Source organism: Loxodonta africana, chromosome 5 (genome assembly GCF_030014295.1).
Source record: "Loxodonta africana isolate mLoxAfr1 chromosome 5, mLoxAfr1.hap2, whole genome shotgun sequence".
Classification (NCBI taxonomy): domain Eukaryota; kingdom Metazoa; phylum Chordata; class Mammalia; order Proboscidea; family Elephantidae; genus Loxodonta; species Loxodonta africana.
This window is the reverse complement of record NC_087346.1, coordinates 45,891,530-45,909,283: the sequence shown is the minus strand read 5'-3', so window position 1 is coordinate 45,909,283 and position 17,754 is coordinate 45,891,530. Positions and strand designations below refer to the sequence as shown.

Below are 17,754 nucleotides of genomic sequence, written 5' to 3'. Positions count from 1 at the left end.
AATTAGTATAATTTATTTCCTTCCATCTTGCTAACCCCTGGTCTTCTGGCATTTATGCTCTACATAGATATGCCAAGATACCAGCAGGAGTTCATCAGTCTCATTTATGTCTATATTTGGACACATTTTGTCCTTGCCAGGAGACTTAAAATCATTTATAAAAGAATGTCACTACATTTGTCTTTTCACCAAGTTGAGAAGAAAGTAGACTTTATTTATAAGAATACTATATGTGTTTTCCGTTTTCAAGGTGAATGAGTTGAATTGTAGCCATGAGGATTTAAAGATCCTAACTCTAGTGAGCATTACAGCTACCTTTGAGACAATATCTACGGTTTTCTCACTTAGAGATACTTAAAGAAACAGCATGATATTGGCAAGACTGAAAAGTACTTAAATAGCATATTTAATTTCTTTCAAGAGAATATCCCAAATACAAGATCTTTTTAGCACCTGCCACTCATTTCTTCCTTATGCTACATTTGGTTTTAATCCAGAATACTGGTAAATCAAGGAATTCATGACATTTTAGGTTCCAATCAGATCTATCATTTTAAAATATATTTTTGATAACTGCAAATGTATTTTAAATCGGCTTGTGAGTTGTGCACTAGCCTTTTACAATCTGACTTTTCTTGTGCTGACACATATGTTAAATTAAGTGATACCCAGACCCAGTGCCATTGAGTCGATTCTGACTCATAGCAACCCTACAGAACAGAGTAGAACTGCCCCATAGAGTTTCCAAGGAGCACCTGGCAGATTTGAACTGCCAACCTCTTGGTTAGCAGCCATAGCACTTAACCACTACGCCACCAGGGTTTCCAAATTAAGTGACAAGTTTTAGAATTTTGTGACATCAAATAGATCATTTTAATAATAATTCTCATACATAGTATTTTAGTCAATGTTTTAATAAGTATAGCTAATATCTGAGAGTATATCTATCAATAAGTAGAATAAAGTATATAAGGATCAGTTTCTTCAAGTGTCACTACATTATTCTCACACTGGAACCTAAGCATTAATATACCATGTTCTTGTAAACGGGGTAATATTAGAAAAGTATTCTCTCCTAAAAATTTACAAAAATATAATTTTTCATTTGAATATTATAGCAAGGTACTGAATAGCGTACATTTCTGAAAAAGAATATTAACAAATTTCCACTGAATAGAATAAAAATAGTCTTAGGCTTTGAAGATTGTGTGATATTAATTTATATTTTATATTTTGCATTTAGATAGCAGTTATTTTTATTTAGATTGCAGTGATTCTTAAGTTAACCATTCTTGTTACATTAAAGGGACATTATTATTCTATATATATATATACATATATATATTCTGTACCCATTGGCTTTAAATATGTCTATTTAAATAGACAATTTACTATAAATTATAGATGTCTTTGTCATATGAGGTGTACATAGGCTTTGAAACTGTAAAATGCATTATGTAAGAAGAGGCTTATTATTACTCTTACCTCTCTAGAAAGGCCCAGTTCTATCTATGTGACTCAAATGATAGAACGCTCCCTACAGATTAACTCCTAGATCTTATTAAGCCACTGGAATCATAAAATTTTAATATTGATGAACAGGCTCAGCACTCTAATTTTAATGATTACTAAATATTTCTAGAGGAATCAACTGGTTTCTCAAAATCAATATTCAGTATTCTTACCTGGTGCTAGATGGAAGCAGTGGTATTATTTCCAAATTGTAAATACTTAGGCAGTACATATGTAAAGATCTAGTGAAAGTGGTTAATTCGAAATTATCTGCAAGTTTCATATTAGTTCATCTTTTAGACATGCTATTGTTTTTCTGTGCCATAGAGTCAATTCTGACTCATAGCAACCCCATGTGGCAGAATAAAACTGTCCCATAGGGTTTTCTTGGCTGTAATCTTTATGGAAGCTGACTGCCAGGTCTTTCTCCTATGAACTCACTGACATTTTGGTTAGCAGCCAAGTGCTTAACTACCACATCACTAGGGCTCCTTTTAGACATGCTAGTTTCTATATAACTTGGAAATGTAATATATTTCTATTTGTTCTTCTTCAAAGAATATACTTTTCAAGGCTTCAAACTGAGCACAATTCCTAAAGATCTTGAAAGGAAGAAAAACGGATGCAATGTTCCTTAATAGTTTCAAAAATCTTCTCCTAGTGACCTGATGAACACTTTTTCAGCATTTATTTATTCTTGCATATGTGTATTTGGAGATTCAATTAACATCTGCTACTCTTTTACACCTCAACATAAAGAAAACAAAAATCCTCACAACTGGACCAATAAGCAACATCATAATAAATGGAGAAAAGACTGAAGTTGGTAAGGATTTCATTTTACTACAATCCATAATCAACATCCATGGAAGCAGCAGTCAAGAATCAAACAACACATGGCACTGGCCAAATCTGCTGTAAAAGACCTCTTTAAAATGTTAAAAAGCAAAGATGTCACTTTAAGGACTAAAGTGTGCCTGCCCCAAGCCATGGTGTTTTCAATAGCCTCATATGTGTGCGAAAGCTGGACAATGAAAAGGAAGACTGAAGAAGAATTGATGCCTTTGAATTATGGTGTTAGTGAAGAATATTGAATATACCACGGACTGCTAAAAGAACGAACAAATCTATCTCAGAAGAAGTACGGCCAGAATGTTCCTTAGAAGCAAGGATGGAGAGTCTGTCTCACATACTTTGGGCATGTTATCAGGAAGGGCCAGTCTCTGGAGAAGGACATCATGCTTGGTAAAGTAGAGGGTCAGCAAAAAAGAGGAAGACCCTCAATGAGATGGACTGACACAGTGGCTGCAACAGTGGGCTCAAGCATAACAATTGTGAGGATGGCGCAGGACTCGGCAGTGTTTCATTCTGTGCACATAGGGTCAGTATGAGTCGGAGCTGACTTGACAGCACCTAACAACAATTCTTTCATTACTAAGACGCAGGTTCAGAGTCGTTTATAGAGTCATTTTCCTCAAAAGCCATGATGTATTTGCCCTACCATAGACATATTTTATCTCTTAAATTCAGCTGTCCCATTTAGGGTGGGGCTCACACCTATGACCTAGTCATATAAAAATATGAAAATAGCATGTATAATGGAATGAACCTACCACCCATCTGTCATTTCCTCATATTGTGGTGGCTTGCATGTTGCTATGATGTGGAAGCTATCCCACCTGTATCGCAAATACCAGTAGGGTCACCACGGTGGACAGGTTTCAGCAGAGCTTCCAGACTAAGACAGACTAGGAAAAATGGCTGGCAATCCGCTTTTGAAGATTAACCAATGCAAACCTTAAGGATGATAATAGAATACTGTCCAATATAGTGCTGGAAGATGAGCTCCTCAAATTGGAAAGAACTCAAAATATTGCTGGGGAAAAGCTGCCACCTCAGAGCAGAGTCAACCTTAATGACGTTTGTGGAGTAAAGCCTTCAGAATCTTCTTTTGCTGAAGTGGCTCAATTCAAAATGAGAAGTAAGAGATGTAAACATCCATTCATAATCAGAATGTGGGATTTAAGAAGTATCAATCAAGGAAAATCAGAAGTTGTCAAAATGAAATGGAATGCATTAGTGTGCTGAAATAGACTAGTACTGGGCATTTTGAATCTGACAATCATATGGTATGGTGTGTCGGGAATAAAAAATTGAAAAACAATGTTGTAATCATGGTTGAAAACATTTCAAGATCTAAACTGAAGTACGTGGTTGTTAGTGATAGGTTCAGTCAATGTTTGGTACTCTTTTATTACTAAGATGCTGGCTCGGAGTTGTTTATGGAGTTGTTGCCTACAAGGAAGATCAGTTAATATGACTATTTAAATTTCTACACCAACCACGAATGCTAAAAGTGAAGAAATTGAAGATTTTTACAAATTGCTGCAGTCTGAAAATAATCAAACTTGCCATCAAGATGCATTGATAGTTACTGGTGATTGAAATGTTAAATTGGAAACAAAGAAGAAGGATTAGTAGTTGGAAAATTGAGCCTTGGTAATAGGAACTTTGCATAAAATTCTGCAAGAACCAATGACTTACTCACCGTAAACACTTTTTTTCAACAACTCAAATGCTTACATGTGAACCTCACCGAATGGTTTACAAAGGAATCACATCAACTATTTCTGAGGAAAGAGATGATGGAGAAGCTCAATATTAACAGTCAAGACAAAGTCAAGGGTCAACTGTGGAACAGAGCATCAACTGCTGATATGCAAGTTCAAGTTTCAGCTGAAAAAAATCAAAGCAAGTCCAAGAGAGTCAAAGTATGGCCTGACTACATCCCACCTGAATTTTGAGATCATCTCAAGTATAGATTTGATGCACATGCACTGAACGCTAATAATAAAAGACCAGAAAAGTAGTGGGATGACATTAAGGATATCATATATGAAGAAAGTAAAAGGTCATTGAAAAGACAGGAAAGAAAGAAAAAAACAAAAGGATGTCAGAAGAGACTATGAAACTGACTTTGGAGCATATACTAGTTAAAGTGAATAGAAGAAAAGGTTAAGTAGGAGAGCTGAAACAACAGATTTCAAAGAGTGGCTGAAGAATACAAGATAAAATATTTTAATGAAATGTGCAAATAACTGGAACTAGAAAACTGAAAGGGAACACAATTGCATTTCTCAAGCTAAAAGGACTGAAGAAAAAAATTAGACCTTGAGTAGCAACCTTGAAGTATTGTGTGGGTTAAAAAAAACAAATGAATGAGGCAGAGAGCATCAAAAGAAAGAATACACAAAGTCACTGTACCAAAAAGAATTGGTTGACATTCAAACATTTCAGGACGTAGCATAGGATCAAGAACCACCGGCACTGAAAAAAGAAGTACAAGCTGTAATGAAGGCATTGGTGAAAAACAAGGGTCTGGGCATTGACGGAATACAAACCTAGATGTTTAACAAACAGATGTAATGCTAGAAGTGCTTACTTGTCTATGTCAAGAAATTTGGGAAACAGCTACTTTTCCAAAGAGATCCATATTCGTGCCCATTCCAAAGAAAGATGACTGAACAGAATGTGCAAATTATCACATAACAGCATTAATATCACATACGGGCAAAATTTTGCTTAAGGTAATTCAAAAATGGCTGTAGACATAAATAGACAGGGAACTTCCAGAAGTTCCAGCCAGATTCAGAAGAGGAGTGAACCAGGTATCATTGCTGATGTCAGATGAATCTTAGCCGAAAGCATAGAATAACAGAAAGACGTTTACTTGCCTTTTATTGACTTCACAAAGGCATTTCGCTGTGGGGATCATAACAAATTATGGAAAACATTACAAATGGGAATTCCAGAATACTAAATTGGGATCATGCAGAACCTTTGCATGAATCAAGAGGCAGCTGTTCAAACAAAACAAGGGACTACTATGTAGTTTAAAATTGGAAGAGGTATGTGACAGGATTGTATTCTTTCACCTTACTTATTCAGTCTTTATGCCGAACAAATAATCCAAGAAGAGAAGCTGGGCTATATGAAGAAGAATGTGGAATTATGATTGGAGAAAGACTCATTAACAACCTGAGATATGAAGGTTATACAACTTTGCTGGCCAAATTTGAAGACTACTTGAAGCACTTACTGATGAAGGTAAAATACTACATCTGAACATAAAGAAAACAAAAATTCTCACGACTGGACCATTAAACAACATCATGATAAATGGCGATGCAACTGACGTTGTCAAGGGTTTCAGTCTTCTTGGATCAATAATGCCCATGGAAGCAGCAGTGAAGAAATCAAATGACATGTTGCTTTGGGCAAATCTGGGCTAAAGGACCTCTTTGAAGTGTTAAAAATCAAAGATGTCACTTTGATGACTAAGGTTCGCCTGACCTAAGCTTTTGTCTTTTCCATCACCTCATATGCATGTGAAATCTAGGTAATAAAAAAAGGAAGACTGAAGAAAAATTGACATAGTTGAATTGTGTTGGCAAACAATATTGAATATGCCGTGGAGACCCAGAAGGAACAAATGTGTCTTGGAAGAAGTACAGCCAAAATGCTCCTTAGAAGCAAGGATGGCGAGACTTAGTCTTGCTTTGTTTGGACATGTCATCAGGAGAGATCAATCATTGGACGAGGGCATCACGCTTGTTAAAGTCAGCGGAAAAGAGAGAGACCTTCATGAGACGGATTGACAACAGTGGCTGCAAGAATGGGTTCAAACATAGCAATGAGTGTGAGGATGGAGCAGGACCAAGCAATATTTTGTTCTGTTATGCATAAAGTCACTATGAGTCAGAGCCAACTCAATGTCACCTAACAATAACAACAACAACAACAACATGGATTGCACTGTGCCCCGTCCCCATATTTATTGAAGTTCTGGCACCTCTACCTGTACCTGTGGATATGATCCTGTTTGGAAATAGGGTTTTTCTTTTTTGTTATGTTAGTGAGGTCATACCAGAATAGATTCGGTTCTAAACCTAAAATCTGAATTATAAAAAGAGCATAATAGACACACAGAAACACACAGGGAGAAGACAGGTGACATGTGAGGATCTGTCTACAGGCAAAGAAATACCAAGAAATTTTCACAGACATGGAAACTAGGAGAGGGCTCACAGAAGGAAGTAATACAGCTAAGATCCTGATTTGGACTTTTAGCCTCCAAACGGTGAGAAAATAAATTTCTGTTTTTTAAGGCAACCACTTGTGGTGTTTCTGTTATGGTAGCACTAGATAAATAAGAAAACATCATTACTACAAATAATTATATTCCAAACCATATCAGAATGATTTTTTGCTTTCATTAAAAAAGAAAAAAAATTAAGAGAAAAGCTAGCTATATTTTGAAATTTTGTACAAAATGGGCATTGCTGCCTAGATAATGATGTTTATAACTGTGAAGGGACAATGAGAGAAATCCAAGGGTGAGGTGATTTATTTTGCAAGTCTATGGAGTGGGTGTCATTTTGTGAGAAAGATATTCGCATTAGAACATTAAAATGTCTCTTACTTTTTTGAAATATTTTAGAAGGATCATACTGTCATGATTTGAGTTGATATTTCTACTTTGAATTCTATAGTAATAAAATCAAAAGGGAATATTTATGCAACAGGACAAAGACAAGAATATTCTCTCTTGCTTTTGTTCCCTTTGGACTCTTAACAATAAAAAAGAGCACTAAGATTGCATTTGCATTTTTTATCCTGGAAAAATATCATATATATATAGTAGCTATTATCTACAATTACCAGATGTACTTTAATTTTTTCTGGAATTTAAAACGGAAAAGTATTTTTAAAAAGACACTTAAATCAATAAGAAAGAAATGAAAGGAAAGACAGGGAACTAAATGGGTAACACAAAAACAGGAATTTTTCTGAAATGGATAAAATATCTGATTTGTTGTTTAACATGATGATGCCCAAAGCATAGTTATAAGAAAATATCCAAAAAAGGTTATCTTGCAATATGAGCAAGATGTTAGAAAATTAGGTTTGCTTTACAAAACCAAAAAACTCATTGCTGTGGAGTTGATTCCGACTCATAGTGACCCTGTAGGGCTGAGCAGAACTGCCCACAGGGTTTGCAAGGAATGGCTGGTGGATTTGAACTGCCAGTCTTTTGGTTAGCAGCCATTGCTCGTAATCACTGTGCCACCAGGGCTCTGGCTTTACAAAGGGGAAAGAAAAACTGTTGTTATGAAATGACCAAGTTATTGCAGTTCTCCTAGTTTTAGGTGTGGAAGGCAAAGTTTTGTGTTTATGCATATCAATTTTAAGACAATTTTTTTTCCAAATACAAATTAAATTATATATATTCTAGGATGAAATGAGTAAATTGATGCGAAAAAGATCATGCTTACCTTTCTTAAAAACACTAGAGATAATGACAAAAGGTTAAATGGATATAAGTCTGTATACCATTATTTGTCAATAATGAGGAGAAAACATTGGTATTGAAATTAAATCTATTTTCTTTATTAGGTTTTCAAAACACAATTGATGACTGTTATGTAAGTATTTGTAGTTAAGTGGTTTTTAAGATTGTTGAGTGTATTTTAAGGGATGCGCTCATGTGGTTGGTACTAGCTTTACATAAATAAGTGAATCATAAGTGGAATTAGTAATAATTGGCATAATCAGTATGACTCACTCATCCTTCCAAAAACCTCCCTGATATGCATTAGGCACACATCAAGTGGAGACAGGGGATAAAATAGATGATGTGAAGATTCCTTTCAACTCCAAGAATTTATGAAAAGTCTCACTCATTGAGCCACATAACTGCAGTCAGGAAAAAATCTTAATGAAAAAGTTTATCCTAGTAAAATGCCAATAGAATAAATTTTAATGATTTTCTTCTTACTTTGAGTCAGTCAGAAATAGGTTTGTTTCATGTCACCCAATAAGTTTTAAACCCATTGCCAAACCCATTGCCATCGAGTCTATTCCAATTCATAGCAACCCTATAGGACCAAGTAGAGCTGCCCCATAGAGTTTCCAAAGAGTACCTGGTGGGTTCGAACTGCCGACTTTTTGGTTCTCAGCCGTAGCTCTTAACCACTATGCCACCAGGGTTTCCCAATAAGTTTTACAGCCGTATTAATAAAGCTCTTATCATTCCATTTAAATGGCTGTGTAGAAACTACCAGATCATGGAGAGAGAGCTATAGAGGGAGAGAGAGAGAGAAATAGAGGGAAAAGTAGAGAAAGAGATGGATAGACAGGTCTATCTAGATAAAGATAGATATATCGATGATAGTAGCTAGACAGATAGACAGACAGAGAGATGAATGGAAGCAGAGGGAAGAGACAGAGAGTGGAAATTTCCTATAGCAATTTTCCATGCCATAGGAAATTATAGCATGAAGAACTACAGAGATGCCGTTACTGAGCTAAAACAAGCAACAAGCCAGCAAGCTTCGGACAGTTTATAGAGTACATCAAAGGCAAAGGGAGCACCTTAAATTATGTTCAGTAAAGGACAGAGATAGCTATAATTGCAGAAATACAATCAACTGGGAGTCCACTTAAAGTGAAATTTCAGCAATTTCGGTGGAGTAAATGAGAATGCTCTGTAAAGAAAAAAAAAAAAATTTTTTTTTTTTTTTTTTAAAGGCGCTAAAAATCAGGCCTTTTTATAAAAAAAAGAAAGTGTTCTACCACAGGGTGATATTGGATGTGTACAGTGATTTATAGAAGACAAAAAAGGAAGAAAGAAACAAAATTTAAAAAAAGGTAAAACAGGAGTGAAGCATCAGATCACATTATACCCAAACTAGGATTTTTCCTACATGATGTGCCACAATTTTCATAAATGTTAGATAAATTATATGGTACAGTACCTTTCTTTTAGCCTTTAGTTGTTCACGATACTTGTCACAGGTATCTCCTGGGATCTCTCCTCCCCAGAGAGTAATTCCAACAATGGTGTATGTGATACTCATGATAAGCAATGGGAAAAAGTACACCAGTATAATGACAATAATATGGTAACTGCAAGAAATAAAAGACACATGCCGAACAGTGTATTGGGATGAAATATGTGGGACTTTGAATTCATTCAGTTTCATATCCTAATTTAAAATGTCAAAATATTATCTCTGTGTTCTAATTTTACAACTCTGTCAAAAATCCTGTTATTACCTACAGTCACTTCCAAATGCTTCCAGTTGATCTTTGCCAAGCTTTATGTTGTATATGGAAACTGTAACTGAACTGAAGTACTCCTTAAACTACACATGTTCCCTTTACCTGGAGGTCCAGGATGAGGGCTTTTTCTCTGCTTGGTAAATGCTGAGCTAAGCCAATAAAATTTATGATCAGAGGAAAATGGATGAAACAGAATAAACTAATCAACTGACAAGTCTTCATGTAGGACGATTCTTTATATCTCAGCAATATCATAAATATTTGAAATACATTGTTTTTCTTCCAAATAGAAAAAAAAATGCAAGTAGATACTCTTGAGTCATATTGGTTCCACAAGTCATTGAACAGTGATTTAAAAAAAAAAAATCAGGTAAAGATGTTCACATGCATTTTCCAAAGTAATAGTGCTATTGATTACATCGCTAATTTGATAAGTAACATGCAGACCTATTAGTCACACAAAAGACATGCTATTACATACTATTAAATTAAATTGTGAGATTTCATAGCTTTCAATCAAAAGTATAAGGATGTAATCAGGAAGGATTAAAAGAAAAAAACATAACAGCCCAAACGGAATTTTTACAAACTTGTGTGGCTTCCACTGTCTTTGGAAACTTTAATTAGAGTTTGTTATAATAGTCCTTCTCAGTACCTGCACATTTTTGTAAAGGTTATATTAAACTTCCATGTCTTCCCATTTCCTGGTAGCTATTTTTTTTTTTTTTTTTATGCACTAAGTATTGATTTAAAACCAATGAAGAAGAAATTTAGTTAACAAATAATTTAATTTTAAAGCCAATAATATCATACAAATTAAGATTTATTAACAATAATTGATAGTATACAATACTCAGTTTAATAATTGCTGCCTTATTTTCCCTTCAATAAATGCTTCCTACAATTTTTCTTCTAAAATTTGGAAAGCTGAGTTAGATAAAATGGCTGCTTTAAAAGATCAGCATTACATTTTCATCATTCATCATTTCTAAAGTGAAATGCCACTAAAATAGGAAAAAGGGAATTTTACTGAAATAAAATTTAAGTGATCCGATTAAAAAATGCAAGCTATTACACAATATTGTTTATTTTCCTTTTGCTTTTCTTAAGCTGGATCTAAAATATGAAATATCAAATTCCATCATGTAGCTTTTCTATTTACTTTTCAATCTAGTATCCAGATTTCTTTAATGCTAAAACACAAAACGCCAAATCAAACCAAAACAAAATTAAAGAACCTACCAGGGTCCCCTTCTTTTGCCCACTCAGGCTTCTTAAAAGAGCAATCACCACCTTTGGACTTAAATTTCTCCCTTCTCACTCATTTCTCAGTAACAATTCTTCTCTCCTCTGTGCATGCTTTTATCTCCAGTGATCTCGTAAATGCCTAATTCAGTGATCTGCTCATCGTTTAAAACTTTGATCAGATGTCACTTCCTCTGGGAAACTCTCCAGCACTACCTATGCAGAAGTCTTCATGTTTTTCCAACAGGAAACTTCTGTAACTCATACAAATGTATTGATCATGTCCTATTTTGTACACATCTCTTCTCCCAAGTAATTTGTGAGCTGTTTAGGGAAGGGTCTATGACATACTGATTTAATCATTGCTTTCAACCCATAGTTTTCTAAACGTTTGATAAATTGAATGAAAAATATAAGAGAGAATTAACTTACATGAAATGTTGCTTGGGACCTTCTGGCCACTGCACATAACAAAGAGTACGTCCTGGCATGACTTTGGTTTTGGAGTAAAGACACTGAGGGAAAGCAAGTAGAAATGCTAGAACCCAAATACTTCCAATGACAATCTTGGTGGCTGTGGCAGACAGTCTGGGCTTCAAGGGATCAATAATGGCCATATACCTATAAAAAAAAAGACAAAACCATCTTGTCAGTTCTCTTGTTAAAGGAGTTTAAAATAGAGTTCCAAAGAACTTTCAGTGGTCAGAGTTGTCTCCTGGTAAACAAGTTGGTAAAGATTTTGCTTATGTAGAGGTAGCGTAGAATGATAAAAGTGGCATCGTCTTAGGAATCAGGCAGATCTAGGTTCAAATAAAAAAATTCATGTAACCTTTTTGAACCCTGATTCATTATCTTTAAAATAGAAATAAGAACACCCACCTCTTAGGGGTGAAGTGAGGATCAGTAGAAATAATGTTAAGTGAAAGGTTCTGAATATTTAGCACATTACCACAGTTCAAAAATGTATGCCAAATTGGATTGGAAAGACACATACTACATGCTTAAAAATACTACTCACCAACCTCAAAAACGTTCACTTTTCTTCTGTATGTTTAACTTAATAGAAAATGTTGGAGAAAGAACGTGAATAATACCTACATTATTGACAAAGATGAAGAACGCTTTTGAAGGATGTCATCAACATATTCATTTAAAAGTAACAAGTGACAAGTTTAGGATTCAAATAAGGACAAATAAATCAAGGTTGATTGAGGCTATGCCTTCCTGTTAATCCACTCCCCCAACCCAGCAGCCCGGAAATTGAATTCATAATGTTTCATGAAAATCTTCTTCGTGGTGCCTATGTAGCAGTGCATAACATAGCTATGTGAAAATATATTTGATGCTCTAAAAAACACACTAACATAAGACTTTCAGAGTTCAACTTTTTGGAAAGTTGGGACCTGTCTGAATATAGTAACAAATGTCAAGCCTTATCCATTTGGTAAAGATACAGCAGTATGTCTGGGAGATACACTTTCCAATTTTAAAGTGGATATACAATGACTACTTGTCAAAGTCTGGCTACTGTACAAAGCAGAAAATGATATATGCCAAATTAATGATTGTTTTTGGACTCCTATCAATAAAACACATTATTTAAATTGCTATATTTTTACTGTTGGTCATTTTGTGTTTCTCATATATATTTTGATTTATGGAAATTTTCAAATGCAATATTTTAATCAAAAAATGAGTTACTTAGGCCAAAAATGTTTTAACTTTAAGCATATGTGTTTCAAAATAAGCCCAATTCATCTATTTACTTATTGTTGTTTGCACTTTTAATTATGCATTAGAATTAAATATTTGGTAGATATATTTGAACTTAAACCTGTAAAACCCGTTGCCTTCGAGTGGATTCTGACTCATAGCAACCCTTTTAGACAGAGTAGAACTGCTCCATAGGTTTCCAAGGCTATAAATCTTTATGGAAGCAGATCGTTATGTCTTTCTCTGGCGGAGCGACTGGTAGGTTTGAAGTTTGAACTGCCGACCTTACTTAGCAGCTGAGTACTTAACCACTGCACCACCAAGGCTCCTTGCAATTGAACTTAGGTATACACAATTCTTAATATTAATTGTAGTCACAATTTACTTAAAGGAAATATTATTAATTCATTAAGCATGACAACTTTTAGGTAAATGTGAATTTGAGCTATGTAAACCAAACCAAACCCACTGCCATCGAGTCAATTCTGACTCACAGCGACCCTATAGGACAGAGTACCCCATAGGTTTCTAAGGCTGTAATCTTTATGGAAGCAGACTGCCACATCTTTCTCCCACGGAGCAGCTGGTGGGTTTGAACCTCGGATCTTTCAGTTAGCAGGGAAGCGCTTACCCACTACACCAGTTATCCAATAAGCAAGGTAAGCCAAGCGCTTTAACCACTGCACCATTAGGACTCCTGACCTATGAAAAGATAAGTAGAAAGACAGGCCCTTGGTTTAGGAGAATAAAGTGAACCACACAAAGAAAATAAAATTCACATGTTTGAAACTGAACACTGTTGAAACTTAACCATCTCATGCTTATGCTGGTGATGAGTAAAAATAGCAGCATTTATTGATATTGCCAGACAATATACAAAATAATCCAATAAAACGAGTTATATTATCATCACAATTTTACAGAAAAGGAACCTGAGGTTTAAGAGATTAAGCAGATTGCCCAAAATGACTCAGATGGTAAGAAGGGTGCTGGAACTCTAAACCAGTTCTGTCAGTCTTCAGAGTCCATATAAAGATTTTTTGCTTTTATTATAACTGTTCCTGTAAGGAATTGTGAAAGAGAAAGAAAAACATATAAGGTAGATGACTTCCAAAGACTCACAAACACCATTAATGCATAATATTAAAAAAAAAAAAAAGGTCAGACATATAAAGGAAAGAATTACAGATACGCATTTCTGTTTCTATTGCAACTGACTGTAACTCACTATACAATCTATCACAAAATATTGAATTATTGCTACATGGGTGTTTCTAGAGCCTCGCACAGCATCTGTCAATAAATTTCATTGTGCTAAATTGAATGGTCTCTAATTCTATTGTAATTTTTTTCTTTTTGCTTGTCCTGGAACTTTATGAAGGCAGCTTTAACATTTGGACAGTTGATTTTTTGATATTAAAAAGAGAAGTTGCATGACATGAGCATGGTTAGAGTCCTGTCTGGCTACTGCAGCATGGGAAATTCAAAACAAACTGCAAATTCTCTATTGATTCTTTTGGCCAATTAATCTAATGTTATAGAAGTGATTTCCTGACAGATAAAATATTGTTTTATTTGAATTATACGGAAACAATCAATTGATGTTCTCATTAAGTAACACTTTAGTAAGAATAGAAATTTTGAAATCTCAATCTGGCATTTCTGTCAATTCTAGCCTGATCATTACTCATCCATTCAACAAAACACTGATTAAATTCCTACTCTGAAGTTCCAAACACTGTAGCGATGCAACAGTGAGCAAATGTGGCCTTCGGAAAGCAGATAGTATAGTGAGTTAGAGAGACATTAATCAAATAATCTACCCAATAAGTTTATGATTACAACTGTGATTACAAAGGCAAAGCGCATAGCCATACAAATGCATTTGCTAAGAAGGCCACATTTTAGATTGTCCATCATGAAAGTCTTCCCTAGCAAATGTAATTCCAACAGGGGCAGATTATCCAATAAGCAAGGTAAGCACCTACTTCGGGCATCAGCGAAACAGGGGCACCAGTTATCCAAAGCAAAGACCCACAGATGTTAAGCAGACAGGACACAAGGAAAAGCAAGTGCCGCAGTGGAAGAGAGCTGGCAGGGCACTAAATGAAATTGATACCAGCTCCAGTGTTTTTTTTTTTTTTTCTAGTACATGAGGACGTGCCAGCTGGAAATAAAGTTCACTCAGGGTCAGGAGGGCACCCACACTCCAGGTTGTTTAATCTATGAAGCCCGTATCACTTCAACACCTTCATTGACATCTGTCTGCCATGGTCCCCTCCTATCTCAGCGGGTCTCTTGAGAGTGTGTTTCTTTCTAATAAATAAGTGGTGGGTGTGGGCTATTAGTCTTTGTTTTAATAAAACTGTGTTGTGATTTAGGTGAAAGTTTACAGAGCAAATAAGTTTCCCATTTAACAACTTATACATAGCTTATTTCATGGCATTGGTTGCAATTCCCTCCATGTGCAAGCGATCTCCCCCCTTCCTTCCTGGGATCTTTGTTTCCTTTTGCCCATCTTTCCCTGCACTGACCTGCCTTCTGAACTATTTTTTTAGGAAAATGGTGTCCTTTTGGTCTCATATAGTTGATTGTTCTGAGGTGCACCTTCCTCTCAGGTGCTATTGTTCACTTTATAGGCCTGTCTATTGTTTGGCTAAAATGTGATCTCTGGGAGTGAGTTCGGTTCCAAGTTTGAGGACTGTCTAAGAGCCATAATCTTGGAGGTTCCACCAGGCTCTATCAGACCTGTAAATTAGGTCTTAATTATGAATTTAAATTTTGTTTTACATTTTTCTCCCCCTCTCTCCAGGACCTACTGTTGTGATCCTGGTCAGAGTGGTCTGTATTGGTAGCTAGGCACCATCTAGTTCTTCTGGTCTCGGGGCTGTGGTTCATTAATTCTTTGGACTAATTGTTTCCTTGAGTCTTTGGTTTTCTTCACTCTTCTTTGCTCTGAATGGGAAGAGAATAACTGTCATATCTTCAATGGTCACACACAAGCTTTTAAGAGTCCAGTCACTACTCACGAAGGTAGGATGTAGAACATTGTCTTTATGGACTGTGTTATGCTAATTGTGCTGTATGACTCCCAAGGCTATGGTCCTAAGCCCTCAAGTCCATATATTCAATTCACCGAGGTGTTTGGTTATGGTTAAGTTTTCATGACTGTGCCGCCTTTGTGCTCTGTTGTATACATGAATGTTTGCAGTACATATAGGTATATATGTAGAAATATCTACTGCCAAACTTGTCTATGTTCATAGGTGCACTCTCCTACCCCATCCTACACCTGTTCACCTTACATATCTACCTATGGATACACTCATAAATTATCGTTTGTTATTTCCGTGGATGCAGGATTGTATATGTAATAGTATTTACCAATGCTGCCCGTTACTCTTGCATACCTCTCAGTGTCTTCCTTCACACTGGTCATTTTGAGATGACTTCCCCCCTCCCCAAAATTTAGTGATTTTCCCCTCCCTCCCCCTCCCATCCTGATAACCATCAAATAATGTTTCTTTTTGTGTGTAAATCTTTTCTTGGCTTTTTATAATAGTAGTCTCACACAATAGTTGTCCATTTTATGACTGACTTATTACACTTAGCATAATGTCCTCCAGATTCGTCCATTTTGTGAGATGTTTCTCAGATTTATCATTATTCTTTAGCATTGTGTAGTATGCCATTGCATGTATGTATCACAGTTTGTTTATCCATTCATCTGTTGATGGGCACTTAGGTTGTTTACAACTTTTTGCTAGTGTGAATAATCCTGCAACAAACATGGGTAGGCATATGTCTATTTGCATCACAGCCCTTATTTCTCTTGGGTATATTCCTAGGAGTGGGATTTCTGGATAATATGGTATTTCTATTTCTAGGTTTTTAAGAAAGTACCATACCATTTTCCAAGTGGTTGTACCATTTTACATTCTCACCAGCAGTGTATGAGAGTTCCAATCTCCCCACAACCTTGCCAGCATTTGTTGTTTTCTGTTTTTTGATCAGTGCCATTATTGCTGGAGTGAGATGGTATCTCACTACAGTTTTGATTTGCATCTCTCTAATTGTCAGTGATCATGAGCATCTCTTCATGTAGTTGTTGGCCATGTGAATATCTTCTTTGGTGAAATATCTGTTCATGTCCTCTGCCCATTTTTTAGTTAGATTGTTTGTCTATTTGTTGTTGAGGTGTTAAAATTTTCTAAAAACTTTAGAGATTAGTCCCTTGTCAGATATGCTGATGCTAAAATTTTTTTTTCCAGTCCATGGGTTCTCTTTTTAGTCTTTTAGAGAAGTCTTTTGATATGCATAAGTATTTAATCTTTAACTTATTGACATCGAGTCGATTCTGACTCATAACACCTCTTTAGGACGGAATAGAACTGCTCCATAGTTTCCAAGAAGCTGGTGGATTCAAACTGCCGACCTTTTGTTAGCAGCCGTAGCACACCGTAGCTCTTAACCACTGTGCCACCAGGGCTTCATTTAATCTTTAGGAGGTCCCAATTGTCTAGTTTATCTTCTTCTGCTTGTGCAATTTTAGTTATGTTTGATAGTCTATTTATGCTATAAATTAGGGCCCCAAGGTTTGCCCATTTTTTTTTTTTTTTCCATTTTCTATATGGTTTTAGGTTTTACATTTAGGTCTTTGACACATCTTGAGTTAGTTTTTGTGTATGGTGTGAGGTATGGATCCTGTTTCATTTTTATGCAAATTGATATCCAGTTTTGCCAGCACCGTTTGATAAGAGACTATCTCATCCTCATTTAATGGATTGCCATCCATTGTTGAAGATCGACTGTCCGTAAGTGAATGGCTTTACTTCTGTGTTCTCGATTCTGTTCCATTAGCTTATGTGTCTGTCATTGTACAAGTACCAGGCTGTTTTGACTACCATGACTGTATAGTAGGTTCTGAGATGGGGAAGTGTGAGGCCCCCTACTACGTACTTCTTCAGTAATGCTTTACTTATTCAGGGGCTCTTTCTTTTCCATATAAAGTTGGTGATTAACTTTTCCTTCTCATTAAAGATCGTTGTTGGAATTTGGATGGGGATTTCATTATATCTATAGACCACTTTGGATAGTATTGACATTTTCACAATGTTAAGTGAATTTACCCATGAGGATGGTATGTTTTTCCATTCGGTT

General features: G+C 35.7%; 1 protein-coding gene across 1 annotated transcript in view; it reads right to left on the bottom strand.

Moving 5' to 3' along the window:
* TACR3 (tachykinin receptor 3) overlaps positions 1-17,754 on the bottom strand; it is a 104,952-nt gene that overhangs the window by 49,132 nt on the left and 38,066 nt on the right. Inside the window, exons 2-3 of the mRNA XM_003410364.3 lie at positions 11,314-11,502; positions 9,330-9,480 (exon numbers count right to left, since the gene is read on the bottom strand). Coding sequence (XP_003410412.1) covers positions 9,330-9,480; positions 11,314-11,502 — 340 coding nt within the window. The remainder of the gene's footprint in view (positions 1-9,329; positions 9,481-11,313; positions 11,503-17,754) is intronic.